This window comes from Echinops telfairi, unplaced genomic scaffold, assembly GCF_000313985.2.
Source record: "Echinops telfairi isolate 266 unplaced genomic scaffold, ASM31398v2 ScPeMD7_7475;HRSCAF=8513, whole genome shotgun sequence".
In the NCBI taxonomy this organism is placed as follows: Eukaryota; Metazoa; Chordata; class Mammalia; order Afrosoricida; family Tenrecidae; genus Echinops; species Echinops telfairi.
Window position 1 is genome coordinate 29,197,002 of NW_022111379.1, and position 18,671 is coordinate 29,215,672.

At 39.9% G+C, this 18,671-nt stretch overlaps 1 protein-coding gene across 1 annotated transcript in view; it reads right to left on the reverse strand.

The window, feature by feature from the left end:
• HERC2 (HECT and RLD domain containing E3 ubiquitin protein ligase 2) overlaps nt 1-18,671 on the reverse strand; it is a 283,798-nt gene that overhangs the window by 134,053 nt on the left and 131,074 nt on the right. The window contains exons 38-50 of the mRNA XM_004700032.2: nt 18,250-18,432; nt 15,404-15,585; nt 14,790-14,937; nt 14,507-14,703; nt 14,043-14,273; nt 12,349-12,487; nt 10,759-10,902; nt 7,131-7,273; nt 3,164-3,431; nt 2,853-2,989; nt 2,231-2,329; nt 1,649-1,817; nt 1,419-1,544 (exon numbers count right to left, since the gene is read on the reverse strand). Of these exons, the coding sequence (XP_004700089.1) occupies nt 1,419-1,544; nt 1,649-1,817; nt 2,231-2,329; nt 2,853-2,989; nt 3,164-3,431; nt 7,131-7,273; nt 10,759-10,902; nt 12,349-12,487; nt 14,043-14,273; nt 14,507-14,703; nt 14,790-14,937; nt 15,404-15,585; nt 18,250-18,432 (2,166 nt within the window). The remainder of the gene's footprint in view (nt 1-1,418; nt 1,545-1,648; nt 1,818-2,230; nt 2,330-2,852; nt 2,990-3,163; nt 3,432-7,130; nt 7,274-10,758; nt 10,903-12,348; nt 12,488-14,042; nt 14,274-14,506; nt 14,704-14,789; nt 14,938-15,403; nt 15,586-18,249; nt 18,433-18,671) is intronic.

Here is an 18,671-nt window from a genome sequence, read left to right on the forward strand (position 1 = left end):
GTGTACATGCTCTGGTCTAGCCAGATTTGTAAGGTAGAATTGGGGTCATGATGTGGAGGGGAGAAAGCATTTAGGAACTAGAGGAAAGTTGTGACCCTCTGTAAGGGGATGTCTAATTGTCTACGGATGGGCTTTGGGTCTCCACTCCACACTCCTCCTCATTCATAATGATATGATTTTTCGTTCTGGGTCTTTGATGCCTGATAACTGATCCCATTAACAACTCATGATCACACAGGATGGTGTGCTTTGCTGTTTCTCCGCTAGATGGCCGCTTGTTTATCTTCAAGCCTTTAAGACCCCAGACATTATATCTTTTGATAGCCAGGCACCATCAGCTTTCTTCACCACAATTGTTTATGCACCCATTTTTGTCTTGAGCGATCATGTTGGGAAGGTGAGCATCATGGAATGCCAGGTCATGAGAACAAAGTGTTCTTGCATTGAGGGAGTACTTGAGTATAGGCCCAATGTCCGTCTGCTACCTTAATACTAAACCTATAAATATATTTACGTAGGTCTATTTCCCTATCATTATATATATTTATTTATGTATGTGTGTGTGTATATATATATATATATATATATATATATTCATGTGACTTTTTCAGTGGACTTATTATACCTTCTAAAGTGTGTTTGTGTTCCGACTCTCAATAATATTGCATTAAGAATAGCCTGAGGAAAATTTTCCAATTTCCAGTGCTTGGAAATGACACTTCCAATTCCTACTTACATCATGTTTTTATATAGTAAGAAAATTAGAGAAGCCATTCCTGACAAAATGAGCTGACCTCAAACTCAGTAATGCCTCTATATTGTTAAAATAGACCATTGCATAGAAAAATTCAAAGAACACCAGCATCAACAAGGCTATGTGGTAACTGCGAGAGATTAGGACAAAATCAAGACCACTTCTTATATAAGTCTGATCAAGTTCAAACCTAGTTCTAACCACAAAGCTCTCCTGGTGCCTCTGAATAACCTCTGCTTCTTTACCAATGGTAACAATCATTAACATTAGCCATCAGCCATTCTTACTTCTAGATATGCTTTTTATTTTTAATAAAAAGATACTCAGTTTTAGAATTAGGCCCACCTACTTCCTTAAACCTTCCATAAAATCAGCTAGCAGAAGCCCAAATGGTTTTTTCTCATATACTCTCTGGGAAATGCCCAAATTTCCCAGGGTATGTCTCCTCCTGCATAGCCATGAGCTAATACACTTGAACTTGCTCAACAATACGTGTACTCCTAGTGGCCTTTGCCCAAAAAATACTGACAAGCAAACAAAGAAAAATACCTGTATTATAAAACTTTCTTTACATTTGTGCTTTTCTTGTTCCTATATGCAAAGCCATTTTAATTTCATCAGTGAAAAGGTAATATTTGAAAAAGTTTCCCCTAGAAAATACTACCTTTCACAACTCCCATGCTTTGATGAGTTACAGATCCCCATTTATACTTTGGTGTGGTAACTGAAGCTTTGACCCGCACTTTATCACCAATCTTGATGTGAGATGGAGAACTTGGTGGGGGATAGCCTGGAGATTTAAACAATAAATATACAACAATTAGCAATAATTTCTAGGAAGTATGTCTCTGATTAAAAAAAAAAGTAGGAGAACTTAAAAAATAATATACATACCTATAAGTTCAACATGAATATACCTAACCCAGTAGGTGCCTCCTTTCTGCTGCCAATCACACTGCACATTGAGATCATGTAATCCATCTCTATCTAGCTTGATAACTTTGCCGACATCACCTTCACATACTTCTTCATATGTTCGACAGCATCTAACCATCATTCCTACCTAAAATAAAAATTCAAATTAAAAAGTCAGTTCTGTGTACGTAGATAAAATGAACAATTATAAATAACACTAGTTTATTCTTTAGAAAAGATTTCCTCCAGCTCCAGAATGAGTTTTCAATGTTATTTTATACTAAGCCAGTAGTCCTAAGAGAAATGGCTGGCTCTATGCCCAGGGAAGGAATTATACAAGATAAGCACGTATCGATTGGTGTCATAAAGCCAGGGAGTTTTCAAGGGCTAATGAGTTCACCCAAATTGACAATTTGATCATCAAAAGAAATGATGATTACAATAGTTGAAATATACTAAGTAAATAAAAGAAAATAATACCCCAGTCTGACCCCTCTACACCCTGTTCTCATTTCTCTGTTATTCATCACCAATATGCATTTCCAAAATTTAGTTACTCACCTGAATATTTTCTCTCACATACACAGCATAATCATCATTACTTAGGAAATCAGCTCGTCTTTTGTAAGTCTGGCTCTCAGTTACAACAGCACCAGTGGACTACAAAAGACAATTCAAAAATGGTAAACTTGATAAGCCTACTTTAAAAATAAAAAGCATGTGAAATCAATTATATGAAAAAAATTATGTAAACTATTGTATGTTTTCATTGAGAAAGAATTAACAACAGTAACAGAATACAAAAATGAATTTTAAAAAAAAGTGACAAGAACAATTTCCAAAGCGTTTTTGAAATAATTCGATGAAGTAACTTACTCAATAGAACTTTAATCAGAAGTCAATTAATAATGTAAAAATAAATTTTCTTCTTAAGGCCATCCGAAATTGTTAGTTCTTTGAGCCAGCATCTCTATTTTGAAGCTAAATACACTTAAGGTATAATCCCTTCAGAAGTGAAACCGAGGGGTATTTGCAATGTGCCCACATACATATTAGAAAAGATGATGAATAGTGCCCAATAGATAGGGTTAGTTCTTTCAAGCCACTGAGAGCACATGAGTCAGTGCAAAAGCCAAGAAAGGCGACAACAGGTGTGCAGCTAATAAGCTGTGAAGACACTGACCACAGGGAAAGCTACATCATCCACGTCCTCCACTATCTCCTCATCTGAATAATCGTCAGACACTGTTTCTGCATCTGAGAGATCCGTGATCTGCATGTCAGAGTGGTCCAGCAGCCACCCAACCAAGGCCTCAACACCTAGAAGTAAATGCACATAGGTACTTCATTGATACAGTAGGGATGAACAGGGTGGGCAGGTTTTCTTACATTAGTGTAAGACCAACCTAAAGTAAATAATAGCGAAATAGTACCAACCTAAAGTAAATAACAGCAAACCCATTAAATGTAACATCAATAAAGAAAGCACACTACCAGGCAACCCTGAAGTATTTCCAGAAGTTCCAGTGAGTGACTTCAGAGCAAACTCGATGTTTCTTCTAGGAAATCCCATTTCCATGAGCTGAACAATGATGGGGAGAGCTGGGACAGGCGACTGCTTGCGTTTCCGCACTCTGATGGGGCGTATGTGCTGCATTGTGACAGGTGTTGTGGCCTCACTAGAGCTGCAGTCCTCACATACAGGGCTTGACGGATGAGTAGACTCCACAGCTAAACACTGGCACACAGCCAAAGCTGCTGCCTAGCGGGTGTGGAAAAGGCTGCCAGTTAACTTAGGAAATGCATGGTCACCTACTATGCACTACAGTAGAAAAGCATAAAAAACACAGACTTTATATATATAGTTTAAACTCAATTGGTAAAACAAGTTACAGAAGACATGCTTCAAAAGTTTAATGCAGAGGAAAGAAATAGCCATCAAATAATTTGTTTCAGTAGACAGAGGATCTGTTAACTAGTCCACTGTTTACCACTGTTTACCCTGAGCTGAGTTGGAAACAAGCAGACAGAGGCCCTGAGCAGCGAGAAGACAGGTAGCCCACCAGCAACTGTGCGCCACACACTGAGCTTTACATGGAGCTCGAAGACTCTGCTCACCGTTCATTTGCCTCCTTCTCTCCTTTCTCCCTGCTTCCCTCCTAAAGATAGGCCAGAAACAACCGAAGACTATGATGTGTCCACAAATCAACTCTCAATTATTCAGAGGCAAAGTAACCAATTTGATCATTAATTATTATATGAAGGAATGAACATTAGTTGGGAAATCAATTGCAATAAATAAATAAACCCATATATCTCACCACATCTGTGGCTGGAGAACCCATCCATAGACCCATTGTATACGGTCTTTCCTGGCCTACATGTAACTACTACTCATTGCCAGCAACAAACTGAATGGTGTAAGGAAGAAATGCAAGATAACTTAAGAGTCCTCCAGTGTCTAGGATAGTATGACTAGAGTCTTGCTGTCAAGTCTGAAGTGACGGGTTCTATCGACAGGTTCTATCCTAAAATCTTATGATCCAAAGCCAGTAGGTATTCTGGTATCAGGTTGTTAGGTTGTACTAGATGAACTCTTTTAGATAATAATTATAAACTCTACATAAAATATTTTTTTAAACTGAGGGCATTGGAGAACAGCCCAAAGCAACAAAAATATAGCAACATACTGCAATTAAGAAGTCCTGATAATGTGTAAGTCAAACACTGGGCCACTAACCTAAGGTCAGTGTCTCAAACCCACCAACTGATTCACAGGAGAAAAATGAGGCTGCTGACTCCCACAGAGACTTACAGAACCCATAAGATGATTTTCTAAAGGGTGACCATGAGTTGGAAATAACTTGATGGCAGTGGGTTTGATTTGGTTACACTCAGCTATAACCAAAAGATTGACTATTTCAATTGACACAAAGGTCTATTGGAAGAAAGACCTGAAGATCTGCATCTGAAAACTCAGCCACTGAAAATCTGTGGGTTAATGAGGGGAGAAAATCTGGAATAGGAGGATAAGAATGGTTACACCTCTGGAAGAGAAATCAATGTCACTGAACTGTGCATGTGGAAATCACTGAATTGGTATATATGTTTTGCTGTATCTACTTTCAACAACAAAACATAATTAAGAAAACAAACACTATGGAGCTTAGTTTTGCTGTAACATACATGAGGTTACCATAAATCAAAAGTTAGCTCAACAACACAGGCTTAAGAAATATGTTTTAAAACTTATTATTAAAAATATAAGGGTAAAGGGGTGGGCACTGTCAATATGTAAAAATTGGATCTGAAAATAGAAATAGAAATATGATGTGAAAAAATGTCATATGTTAGAAGCAACATAGCAAAGGACCCTGACCTTGAGCTAGCATTAATGTAAATTAACTACCTTGATTTCCAAAGAGAAAAAAAATTTTTAAGACCACATATATACACAAAGCTCCCATAATGCTCAAACATTTGAATAATGAAGTATAAGAAAAGGCAGAATAAAACAAACAAAAGGACCCAAGAGAGAAGAATAGGAAACAATACAACAGTCACAAGCTTATAAAGCTGGTGGGGCTAGGGAGTTATGAAAATCGCAGGCACAACAAGGGGAAAGTACACGTATACACAGTGCCAATTCTTAGTCAAACTGTAGAAACAAACATACAAAAATGGACAGAATTAAAAGCATTAAGAGCTCGTTTAATTAAGCAAATCAATAGATGAATGAATGAATGAACAAATAAATACATGCATACATCTATCACTGCATATGGGAAAATAATGTAAGAATGATAGATTTCCTCAGAATTAATGGAGACAAAACAATGGAAGACCATTTTCCCCCTATAACAGACTATCCAAATTCCTGAAAAATAATTCTATCCCCTTTTCCCTTAACACCCAGCATCTTCTTAGTATTAATCTAGGTATGGTCTGCCTGACACAGTTAAGTGGTTTAGAGTCTAAGAAAAGCTTTCTGACAATACTGCCACCCTGTCTCACTGCCACTAAGTCAATGCGAACTCACAACGACCCCTTACGTGTGGACAAGAGCAGAAAGCACAGTCTTTCTCTCGTGGAGCTGCCACCACATGGGCTGCAGCTCACTGTGCAGCCCAACGCAGCCACCCTTGAAGCCACTCTACGTCAAACGCTCACCATCAAAGTGTCAGACTAACAGGTAGTTTGAGTTCAAGTCATTTCACTGACATCACAAACTCTCAGAAATCAAAGTTCAGCCTGCCTCTGCACCACTGCCATCTTCCAGAACATTCAGGCTGCAGCAAACCCTCCCTTATGAACCCCTGAAGCCCTTATGGTCTTAAGGCAGCTGTGAGATCTGCTGGATCCCTCTACTCTCTTCAGAGTCTTAGTCTTTGAAGAATTCCACTAGAGTTCTTTTAGCATATCAACCGGATCATGCAATACTGTTTATTTTTTAACATTTATGCACATTTTTCATGCATTTTATATATCTACATAGACACAAGAAAGGAGCCCTGGTGGTGAAGTAGGTTATGTGTTCGGCTGTTAACTGCAAGATCAGTAGTTCGAGGCCACCAGCTGCTCTACAGGAGAAAGATGAGGTGCTCTGCTCTCATAAGGATTTACACCCTCAAAAACCCAAAGGGGCAGTTCTATTCTGGCCTCCAGGGTTGTAATGAGTTGGAATCAAATCTATAGTAATTAGTTGGGTTTTCTTGAAGACTATCAAGGACTTTTTTTAAAGCCTCTATATTGCAAACTAGGAAAACCAGCATATTGAACCTAAAAATAAGACGTAGTTCATTGCAGTTTAATGTATTCTAAATCACAGCAACCCTTTACAGGGATTATGAGGCTGTAAATCTTTAAGGAAGCAGAAAGCCACATTTTCTCCCAAACAGTGGCCGATGGGTTCAAACTGCTAACCTTGTGGTTAGCAGCCCAACACACAACACCACTATGTCACCAGGGCTTCTTGACTCATCAAACACTCCCTGCAATCCAAATTGTACATGCAACACAGCTTAATGCATGGGAAGTACAACAGCTAAAATAGGCCCTAAGTGCAAGACAAAATATGCATCAGCATGTTCAAAAGCGTGTTCTAAATGAAAAAAAAACATTTGTGAAACGATGATATATTCTTAGATCTAAGGAGGCTCTTTCAAGAACAGTATTGTGTGGAAAAGATCTCTTCATGAAAATGGTTTAACATATGTTGAAACTAGTTAACTTTTGAAATAAATTACACAAAATCAAAATAAGATTAAACATAAACATTCTCTGATTTTCTAATGAGTAATATAATGTTTATTTATCATGCATGTGCATGATTAAATCCTACTTAAACACAAGATTTGGGTACAACACTTAAAATTCAGAATACATATGCCATTTAAAGTACAATTTTTAAAATTTTACATATTAAGAATTAGTTAAAACCATCAACTTTGTACAACTGTACCTCTAGTTCCTGTTTATCAAATATGGCCTTTACTGGAGATGGCTGGGTGGCTGATGCCAGTAACTGCTGTAAAAGGGTTATGGGCGGCTGGGGCCCTTCAGGAGACATGTCCCCAGTGTCAGGAGATATAGCTGCTCCATCATCTGAAAATAAAAAAACAAAACATGCAAAACAATACATCTTCAACCTCAAATATTTCTTTACCACTGGAGTGTGCTTAGGAAACACTGGTAATCAGGTGTGGTGTAGTGTCTCCAAATAAAGTGACTTGACATCAAAAACTCTGAGACTCAAATAGCAAATAAGAATCAGCCTTCCATTTCTTGCTTTCTGATCTCTGTTCTTCAATTCTCCTGTATCTGAATGTCAACAAAAGTTAATTCTTCAAGTTGATGGTGCCTGGCTATCAAATGATATAGCATCTGGGGTCTTAAAGGCTTGAAGACAATCAGACAGCCATCTAGCTAGGAAACAATAAAGCCCACACAGAAGAAGCGCACCAGCCTACCCTGACACGAATGCTGAAGACAAAGCAGGTGCATAGGCAAATGCAGTGAAGAAAGCTGATGGTGCCCAGCTGTCAAAATATATAGAATCTGGGGTCCCACAGCCTGGAAGATAAACAAGGGGCCATCTAACTGAGAAACAACAAAGCCCACATGGAAGAAGCACACCAGCCTGTAAGATAACAAGGCATCGATGGGATCAAGTATCAGGCATCAAAAACCAAAAAAATAATCACAGCATTGTAACTGACGGAGAGTGCAGAGTGGGGACCCAGGGTCCATCTGGGGGAAATTGGACATCCCCTTGCAGAAGGGCTGCGGGGAGGAGACAAGCCAGTCTGAGTGCAGTGTAGCAAGGATGAAATATACAGTTTTCTCTAGTTCTTGAATGCTTCCCACCCTCCACTCCCACTACCATGATCCCAAATCTACCTCACAAATCCAGCTGGACCAGAGGATGTACACTGGCACAGACAGGAACTGGAAATACAGGGAACCCAGGACAGATGAACCCCTCAGGACCAGTGGAGAGAGTGGCGATATCAGGAGGGTGGAGGGAAGGTGAGGGAGAAAGGGGGAACAGATGACAAGGACACATATAACCTCCTCCCTGGGAAACGGACAGTGGAGAAGTGGGTGAGGGAGACATCGGATGGTGTAAGATATGATAAAATAATAATTTATAAATTATCAAGTGTTCAGGGGGAGGGGGAAGCGGGGAGGAAGGGGGAAAAAGGAGCTGATACCAAGGGCTCAAGTAGAAAGCAGATGTTTTGAGAACGATGATGGCAACACATGTACAAATGTGCTGGACACAAATGATGTATGTATGGATTTTGATAAGAGTTGTATGAGCCCCTAATAAAATGATTTTTTTTAAAAAGTTAGTTCTTCCACTTTTTGGTATCCATTCATAGCATTAGTAATTCCTTCTATCGACACATACCCATATTATAGTCCTAGCTAACTATTGTTCAGAGATTTTTAAAGTGGCACCAATTAAAAGACAAGTCACCTGGTCAGGTGTCTGCTTGTTTTAATGTGAATGGTTACAGTCTGCTGTGGTCTTTCCATATCTACTACACCCTCACACAATTCACATGAGATACTGAGTGCTTCAAAGCACATTAATATTTGGTGACAATTCCACCTAATTATCTAGGCCAGGGATCAACAAACTTTTTTTAAATCAAAATAGTAAGCATTTTTGGCTTATGAGCCACACAGCCTCTATTACTTTAGGACAGGAATGGCCAAAGATAAAATATAATGGAATGTATGTGGCTGTTACCATAAAGCTTTATTGATAGCACAAATGGCTTCAATGTTTGTCGACACAGTTGCAGAAGTGAGTGTGACTATCCTGCACAGGATAGTCATGCTGATTCAGCTATCCAATGGCGACTCATCACGGTCACCACAGAAAACGCTTACCAGTTCTCTGGGCTTCTAGAGAAATTCCTAATATTCTACAATTACACATAATCTTTGAGGTCTCTATCATCTCTAATACTGAATGAATCTACAGTTACAGTCAGTTTACCTTAAACTCAACCTGGTTAAAATTAAATTCATAACACTTTCTCCTCTTAAAATTAAGAAACAAAACACTGGGAGTTTTTGTTTTTGTCAAGTATAGTACTCATTACTCTTTCTGGTAACACAAGATTGAAGCATCAGCCATCGATAGCTTTTCATAGATTCCTGTAAAATTATCATCTAAAATACTCTATAAACTACCACAACGTCTACTGGAACTTTTCTTTCCTTTTTTCATGCCTTCCTCAGGAAGACACCTCACCACTTGACACAAAAGCAAATCCTCCATCTCTGTTATCTTGGTTTCAAAATTCATACAGCACATTAGAACTTGATCCTGAACCTCAATCCTTGTCATGTACTTCTCCTGCCATGGTTTCCCAAGCTGACTCACCCTAATTCACACTGCTATAACCTACAGCCTCCATGGCCCCGCAAGCAGTAACTCATGCTCTTAAGTTACAAGTCTTGAATGACCATAGGGAATAGCAGAGTGCTCTATCATTCTCCCAGACTCGCTGCTTCCTTCTGCCCCATGGCTTCTTCCATCAGAAATGAGATACCCTCTCATCCTTATTATCTTCCCTAAAAGCTGCTCTTTCGTGTTCTCAGCTCTTTCTCCTCAGGGCTGCTCATAATAGAATTGTGTTCATATACCTCTGGACAAAGCTAATATTCATTTCCTCTCTTCATTCTGACCTGAGTGAATAATGACCACAAATAGGATTATTTTGTTCGCTTTACATTCTCTACAATACTTAACATAATGTGGTTCAGTATCAGATCATCAGTAAGGATTTCATAGCTATCTGTTTATTTGAGCTCATTATACAAAACTAATGCAATTTAGAAAAATACAAAGAAAGTAAAGTCAATTGGCTTAGATAAAACTATCAATATTTTGACAAACAGATGAATCCCTGCACACTGAAAAACAAATATACTGAGCAAAATGCTTTGACTATTTATTTTGTCATTTCATATTTCATTTAAGTGGCTCCATGATTTCCCACTGCTTAAGTATACCATAAAACAGTGAACACTTAGGTTGTCCCCGGTTTTCTACATAAAAACAGTACCAACAACACCCCAACATGAGCAGCTGTACACATGGGTCTTCATATAGTTTCTATGATAAGTTCCCCAAGATAAAAACATGCTTCCTCAAAAAAAAAAAAAACATGCTTCCTCATACACCCCAAAGACAGGTAGACCAATTTCAATCCCACCACGTCTGCATGTTCCTGGGTGCCATCAAAGCTGCTATCCCACAGATCCCATTTAAACAGCATGTCATTTGCAGCTAGCTCATTACTTGGTGTGCCACACATCATTCTAGGAATTTATCAACATCAACATTTCCCCTTTTATCAACTGCTTGTTCAAGTCCTTTGCCTTTTTTGTATTGGAGTTTCTGATTTACTTACACATCTATAACTCACTGCCATCGAGTTGACTCCAATTCATAGCAACCTTTCAGACAGGGTAGAATTGTCCCTGTGGGTTTCCAAGACTGAATTCATAGGAGTGGAAAGCTTTGTCTCTCTACTGTAAAAAATACAGTAAGTATTTTTAAATGATACCTGATTGAACAGTTCCCATATCCTGAACAGCTGGTTGGGACAAGATTTGCCGCAATTTATCTTGGTGGGAAAGTAGTGCGCGGCCTGCTTTCAGTATGTACAGCTTCAGCTGCTGGCATCGTAACAGGTCCAGGTCCACTTGTCCTACAGAAGGATAGAGTCCATGAATGCTCAGAGTGCTGCTGTCTGACCTGAGGATGCCACTCTGCTCGGGGCTCACTGCACTGTGTTGCATGTTATTAATATAATCATAAATTCCCCAGATTGAAATTTTAACCACAAATTAATTTCATCTTTTCATCCAAGACCACTCTAAAAGAATTTTCTGAGTTACTCAAAACATACAGTTTGTTTAAGTTATGAAAATCATGGCACTCTCCTATAATCTAAAGAATCAAATAGGATGCTAATAACTATGAACAGAAAAGGGACAGACGAAGCCATCCAACCAGACAGCAGACAGCAGGAAGGACCTAAATTCTACAAAGGTAGCAGAGCCAGTGCTAGGCAGAGTCTGAGGCCATGAAAGCCAGTAAATACTGGGAGTTGAGCATGGCACTGAGAAAACGCCTGAAGGTTTAAGGTGGGTGGGCATACACTGTCAACCAGCAGGCAAGTTTACTCACCACATCGGAAACTGGAAGACCTAGGTGGTCAGTGAAGAAGACAGGTGAATTTGAGACATGCTATAGTTTACATACATGTAAGCTTTCCAGTCAGAGATGTACAGGAGACAGGTGTATGTCTGAAGCTCAATGAGAGTTGTGAATGGGAGAGTGAGGGTTGACAGTCACAATAAAAAAACTGTAATAGCCACCATGAGTGTGAATGGCAGAATTCAAGAAGAATGGGGAGAAGAAGCCAAATGTGAAAGATAAAGCCATTAGGGTTTCTAAGGTCTAAACACTGCCAGAGACAACATATGTACAAATGTGCTTGATGTAATTGGTGTATGGATGGTATAATATAGAACTCTAAGAGTCCCCAATAAAATGATTTATTACAATATAAAATAAGTAAAAATAAAAATTGCCAGAGAGAAGAAACCCTCAAAACACATTCAAGGCCAATGCTTAGGCAAAGTACAAATCAAGGGAGCAATGCGGACTACCCAAAGGAGGAAGACTTCAAAAGGTGGCCATCACAGCCTTATAAAGCCCCAGCAATTATTGGACTGAGGGTCCAATCACTACAACCCATGGGGTCCAGCAGTCAGAAGGTGGTCATGAGCAAAGCATCCGGAGTGACTGAGGTCAGGGCCTGGGCTGAAGGTTAAGGGGAAAGAGAGAAAAGAGCACGGGCACCTCCGTAAAAGCTGCTCAGAAGAAGGCTGGCACTGAGACGAGTAGGACGAGGAAGGGCTCTCCGGAGTCACTCTGAAGATGGCCTCACATGCTGAGTCATGTGATTCTTTAAAGCGCCCCTAACACCAAGCAGAGTTACATTCCAAACCAAAACTCAACAGAAGCAAATTAGTCTGAACCCAAAGACAGGTAATGGTGTGAACCTGCTGATGAAATGACGAGCATTTACAAGCAACACTCACTAAGACTGCAGCTGTTACATCAAAGGTTTTCACCACATACTGACCTGCAAAGGCCTGTTTAGGTGATTTCTTTATTTTGTGCTTTTCCAGTTTGCTTCCTGCAAGGTTCACAAGCTGAGCCCAGACCAAGAGCATGGGCTCCGTGAAGGGCAGATTGGTCACACTGAATGCCATAGCTGGGAGCTGAGGAGAGAAGACATAAGATAGTTACATAAAAATGTTAAATGTGGCCAATAAAATGAACAAGAGTGGATTCTGAAACTCCACATACTTGTGTATCTACAGGATTTTTCACATCTGAAATTAACTTAAAGATGACATCTAAGGCACATGCACTGGAGCCGACAGCCTCATCCCCAGCGGCTCCAAGAGAGAAAGATGGGCTTTCTACTCTTGTCCAACAGCCAGTCTCCGAACCCGGAGACCTGGAAGTTCTACTGTCCTACAGGGACTCTAGGAGGCAGAACCGACTCAGCAGCAGGGAGAGAAGGCACCTCGCAGAACTGTATGTATAGTAACTAGGACCACTGTTTCTCACTAACTTAACAATTACTATAACAGAGAGACAGTTATTCTTAGGTATTTCCTGTATGCTTCAAATCCTTTACAATTGTATATCTTTCTGGTAATATCTAAGATTATTTGTAAAGTGATCTGATTCCACTTGTCACTCTCACTGTCCTGGAGTCAATTCTGACTCAGAGTGGCCCTTCAGGATACAGGAGAAGTGCCAGTGTGGGTTCCCTAGACCGTGGCTGCCTCATCTCTCTCTCCAAGACTGGTCGGTAGTGTGACTACTGTCCCTGGGGTTAGCAGCCCAACGTGTAACCCAACAGACTGCACTTTTAAGTTACATCAAAATCAGATAACCCACTGATTTTCTTTAGGTACTGCTAATTCAAAGTTTCAAAGTGACAACAGTTTTTTCTGCATAAGTCATCACACAACACAACACAATTAAGAAACATTTTCTACACTGGGGGCGTGGGGGGCGAAAGCTCACGCCATTGAGTCCACTCCAACAAAGAGTAAAATGGCCCCTGTGCAGAGCAGCTGGCAGTTTTGAACTGGTGACCTTTTGGTTAGCAGCGCAACATGTAACCAATTAAGAAAAGCTAATTTTTTAAAGAATCACTTTTACACTTTTTAAAAGTTGAGCTGCTCAATAAGAAAATACATTTCAAAAATCCACATCTTAAAATTTTTAAACTGGTAATATCTAATAAGATTATTTGTAAAGTGATCTGATTGCATGTCTCACGCTCACTGCCATGGAGCCATTCTGACTCACAATGGCCCCATAGGGTGACGGAGTCCTGGTTGCACAGTGAGTTATGTGTTGGGCTTCTAACTACAAGGTCAGCAGTTCAAAACCCCCATCTTCTCCTTGGGAAAAGGGTAAGACTTTCTGCTTTCTTAAAGATTTAAAACCTCGGAAACCCCAAGGGGCAGTAGGCAGGCGAAATTACACATTAAAGTTACATGTGCCCTTTTGAAGTCTCCCAGTTAAAGTAAGGCATATGAATGCAGTTAAAGCGTGTGGTATCAGTTCATTTACAATATGAACAAAAAAGAATCACAGGAAATCATGAAATGGTCTTCCTAAAAATCAGAGCTTCTTAGAAGGGAAACAAGATGTACACGAATCAGATTCTTCTCACATGCTCACAGAGAATGCAGCTCTAGCATGAAGCCTAGTTACCTTATCACCTGAAGCTAATAGACAAAGGCCACCTACCGCCTTTAGCTGGCTCAGTGGGCAAACACGACGTGCCCGCATTTCAGAGAACTGCACAGTGATTCTGCCCTTCGGGGTGATGCGAGTGACAGTGCCTTCTCCAAACTCGTCATGGGTGACCTGGCCCCCAAGGCGCAGGCGACTATCGATGCCACCTATCACAGCCAGCACAGCCATGAGGCTGCCCACCTCAGGGTTGTCCGAGTTGAGGAACCGGTCCTCCAGCGGAGCCTAGTGCACACAGCAGACATCAAGCTGGAGGAGGATACTCTCGAAGCTGCCTAGTCTTTAAAGAAGGGCTTACAGCCAGGCTAAATTATTTTACATTCGCTTCTCTAATAGTTATTTCTGGTAAAACACATTTAAAAATATAAATAAAATACACAGCATTTAGAGAGATAATCAAAACGTGAAATGAATAGTCTATGAAGGAAAATGCGCTTATTTTAAAACGCGGAAACTACCCCTTCTGATTGCTTCCCTGCCACGCCGAAGGTGATGGAGTGGAGCTGAGAGTTGATGTACTTGTTTATGAGTCCGTTCCACTGACTCAAAGAGTGCAGCGTCCTGAGCAGCACCACCACTTCTTCTGCCAGAGTGCTGCTGTGGGTGGCCGTCAGGGAGGCTTGTGGGCGGGCTCTCCTCCTCCTCAGAGTGGATTCTTCAAACAAACAAACATGGTAGGTAGGAGCTGGACGACTCAGTGATCGCTTATAAGGACACAAAGCAGGAGAGGAGCCAACCAACCTCTGAGCAAGGGGATATCTGAAGAGCAGGTAGTAAGCAAACTGCCCAAGAAGCCAAACAGCTTTTCCACCAGACATTTCATGTCCCTGGACCTCTCGATCTTGTCCCACGATGGAAGGACTGCTTGCAGTAAATGTACAGCTAAGATCTAATCAAGCACAATTAAAAATTTTAAGAAATAAATTAGATAGATGGAGGGATTATGGATTTTATCTTGGTTTCATATTTTGTTACGACAATCCTATTAATCATGTGAAAAATGTGGTTATTATTTTACAACCAAATAATTATACCCAAGTTGACAAATGATATGGATAATCAGTGGTCAGAAAACCAAGCTATATAATAACAGATTCAGGTGTTCATTTTATTAGTTAAAAATTAATCCTTTTCAGACAATCATACCACAACTCCAGTGAAGCAGATGAAAGCAGAGGATAAAATTTATCACTTCCCCAATGCCCAGCAATGCTCTAAAAATTCTACTTTGTGTTCCTCTCCTTCTCTTCTTCCTGAGGCTCGTTACTGAGCAAGGTACCTAACTGCAACATGTCTAGTGATCTGACAGCGTTCCCCACAGCCATACAGCAAGAGGGCCACTCGAGTGCAATTACCTGCCTCTGCAGCGAGGTGGCCGTGAAAGGCGTGTGCCCTTCTACAATTTGCATCAGCAAGGAGATCCAGGAAGGGGAGCTTAGGGCACCACACATCTGCGGAGTGAGAGCAATACTCCGCACAAACCCAAGCGTGCACCAGCTCCTGTGCTGCTCCCTACAAACCTGGTTGTTTGGTAGAGCTGTTAACAGAGAAACAAAGCACTCAGCACTGAGTATCTGAAAACAAATAGTCAGTAAAATCTTCCCTCTTCATATACTTTCTATTTTGTTTTCAACAATAAGCTAGTTTATAATGTGCTATAATTTCGGCAATTAAAACTCAGAAAAGTTGCTAGATCAAAGAATGTTTTAAACACATTTAAAGTGGATGTAATGACTCAAAGTAGTATCTAGATTTCATCAAATTAATGTTTCCAGGCAATAGGAAAATAACTCACTCAAGTTCAAACAGCAGTTACTTTTTGAGTACATTTACCATATTTAAAAAGACCAAGCATTTTAAGACTTTCCTATGATCTTACATGGGGAACCCCCCTAAAAAAAACCTGGAACACCACCCCCGGGACCCCAAGCTATATATTTAATTGTTTTTTTTACAAAACTACCTTATCACTTTTAAAGTATACTCTCCACTATACTTAATACATTTGTTAAATCTGTAATTTCATTCTTGGAAATATGTTTCATACTCCATTTGGATGGCTGACTGCACCTCCCTTGATTTGTTCTTCCTGTCTTCTATGTCATCAAATCGCTGTCCTTTCATGTTCCCCTTCATTCGAAGAAGCAAAAAGTAGCTGTGCAGAGCGAGGTCAGGTGAGTATAGTGTGTGGGGAAAGAGAGGCATGCTGGTTTTTGCCAAATATTGGTGCACTGAGATGGCTGCATGAACAAAGCATTGTCAAGGTGGCAAAACCAGTCCACCATCTGCCATAAATCAGGCCTTTTTTGTTGCACACTATTACACAATCTTTTCAGAACCTCTAAACAGAAAGTTTTATTATCCATCTGACCCGGTGGAATGAACTCCAAACTCCCTATCCCCCTCACATCAAAAAAAACAAATGAGGATTGTCTTGATCTTTGATTTCACTGGACGGGCTTTTTGGGGGTGAGCTAATGATGGCATCTTCCACTGGCTTGATAGATGTGTACTTTCAGGATAAGAATAGCACCATGTCGCCACTGGTCTGCCCCTGGGGAACTCATCCCTGGGCTCAAGTAATCATTGTCAATGACAAAGTGACTATTAAAGTTACAATTATATTAAATTAATGCTAATAATTTGGATATTTTATTTTTGGCTGTTCAGGTTAACTTTAGCCCATTAACCAAGCAAATGTGGTTTTCTTCTTTTTTTTTTCTTTTTGGGTACAGTTGTAAAATATTTGGATACTCGAAATGTTGTGTTATTCTTGCAGCCTTGATATTCAGGGTGGATTGTAAAATATAAAAATTTTGTGGGATTTCAAATATTGAGATTATTTTGATAACATTATTTACAGGTGTGGTAAAAGATGTGGCTATCACAAGTCTGATATGACAGGGAAAACCACAAAATAACTAACTTGGAATAAATATTTTATATCAGTTTGAAAAAAAAAAAAAGAATAGCACCATGTCTTGTCACTTAAAAAAAGTCTGGGTCGCATATCAAAAAACGGCATGTTTTCATTCAACACTCTTTTTTCCGAGGCACAAATTTCACAGCAACGCTTTCCATTCCCAAATCTTCCATTAAAATTCGCTGAACTAAGCTCCCAGATAATCCAGATAACTTCCCCATCTCTTCAGTGGTCTGTCTCCAGTCTTTGCGCACAAGTGCACAAATTTTGTCAACATTTTCTTCCATTCAGGAAGTTGATGGACGGTCTAGAATGAGGTTTGTCATCAATCGGCATTTCACCTTTTTTGAAATGAGAAAACCACTGATACACTTGAATTTGTCCCATAGCACTGTCCTTGTCAAGTGTGTTCAACATCACAACAGTTTTTCCAGCATTTTCCCAGAGCAGGAAACAAAATTTCACAGCTGCACCCTGTTCTTTTAAATCAGTCATCACAAAAAGCAAGGTTAAAGCAAAACTGCTTTTAGCAAAAAATTCACTGTGACCAGAGAGAACCTTCCCAGGTGACACCACTGGGTGCACTAACTCAGAGTGAGTTACTTGATGTTCACCTGGTGGAAAAACTACAAACTACAAAAGCTTTCCCCAGCAGAGTACTCCTCGTATATATAATATCAACAATAAATGTCCAACTCCAGTTTTTTAAAAGTCTGCATTAACAAAATAGGACTATAACTGCCTATACAATTTGATCATATGATTCTGCATGGCTATAAAACACCAAAGGACCATGCTAACCAGCTTCCCAGTTTCCACTCATGGTCACCTCCCCCGTCGGCTGAGGTGTGGAATCACCATCGCATTATACATTCTTTAGGCTCTCCTATGTCTCCCTCCCAAGGACTGAGCGACAAACCCATCTGCCTCACCCCCTGCTCCTGTTTCAAGAGAGGACAATGATTCCCTCCTCTTTAAGTACAATAAGCATACTCACTGACTGACACAATCATTCACATAATCATGCACAACATACAACACAGATTCACATTCAAACATTTTCACTTCAGCATACACCATGGCACATGCATTACACTGGCATATTAATGTATGCTATCACACACACGAACTCACACTTAAATATTGATCATGAGTAGCAACACAATCAATGGCACACTCAGATATATATAGATCAAAATTCACCCCCCACACACACTTACTAATATATTCACTCACACAACAAAATCCTAATTCCACAAATATTGACTCATTACGTGCCTGTCTTGTCTGTCGTCCCACTCTCCACTAGCATGCGGAGCAGTCCACAAAGAGTCTTCGTGGCCTCGCTCTGCATGACTTCAGCATGGACTCCAGCAGAGAGACAAAGAGTCTGTAGCAAATTAATAGTGCTTGTAAGCATCATCGAAGTAGGATGCATGTTCCTTTCTGTCTGCTCAACTTCTGAAAATCAAAATAAGAAATATTTTGAAATAAATCGGAAAATGGTCAAGCACATATTTCTGTGGCTTGTATACTATTCTTTAGTCTATATTACATTGGAGAGGGAAGCACATCTTTACAAGAGTAAAATCAAAGAATACTAAATGCCTGCCTATTCATCACTAGTTCCCATCTTCCTTGTAAACTATGTTGATTTTTTTATAAGAAAATTATCAAAACTGAAATTATTTCAGGAATGT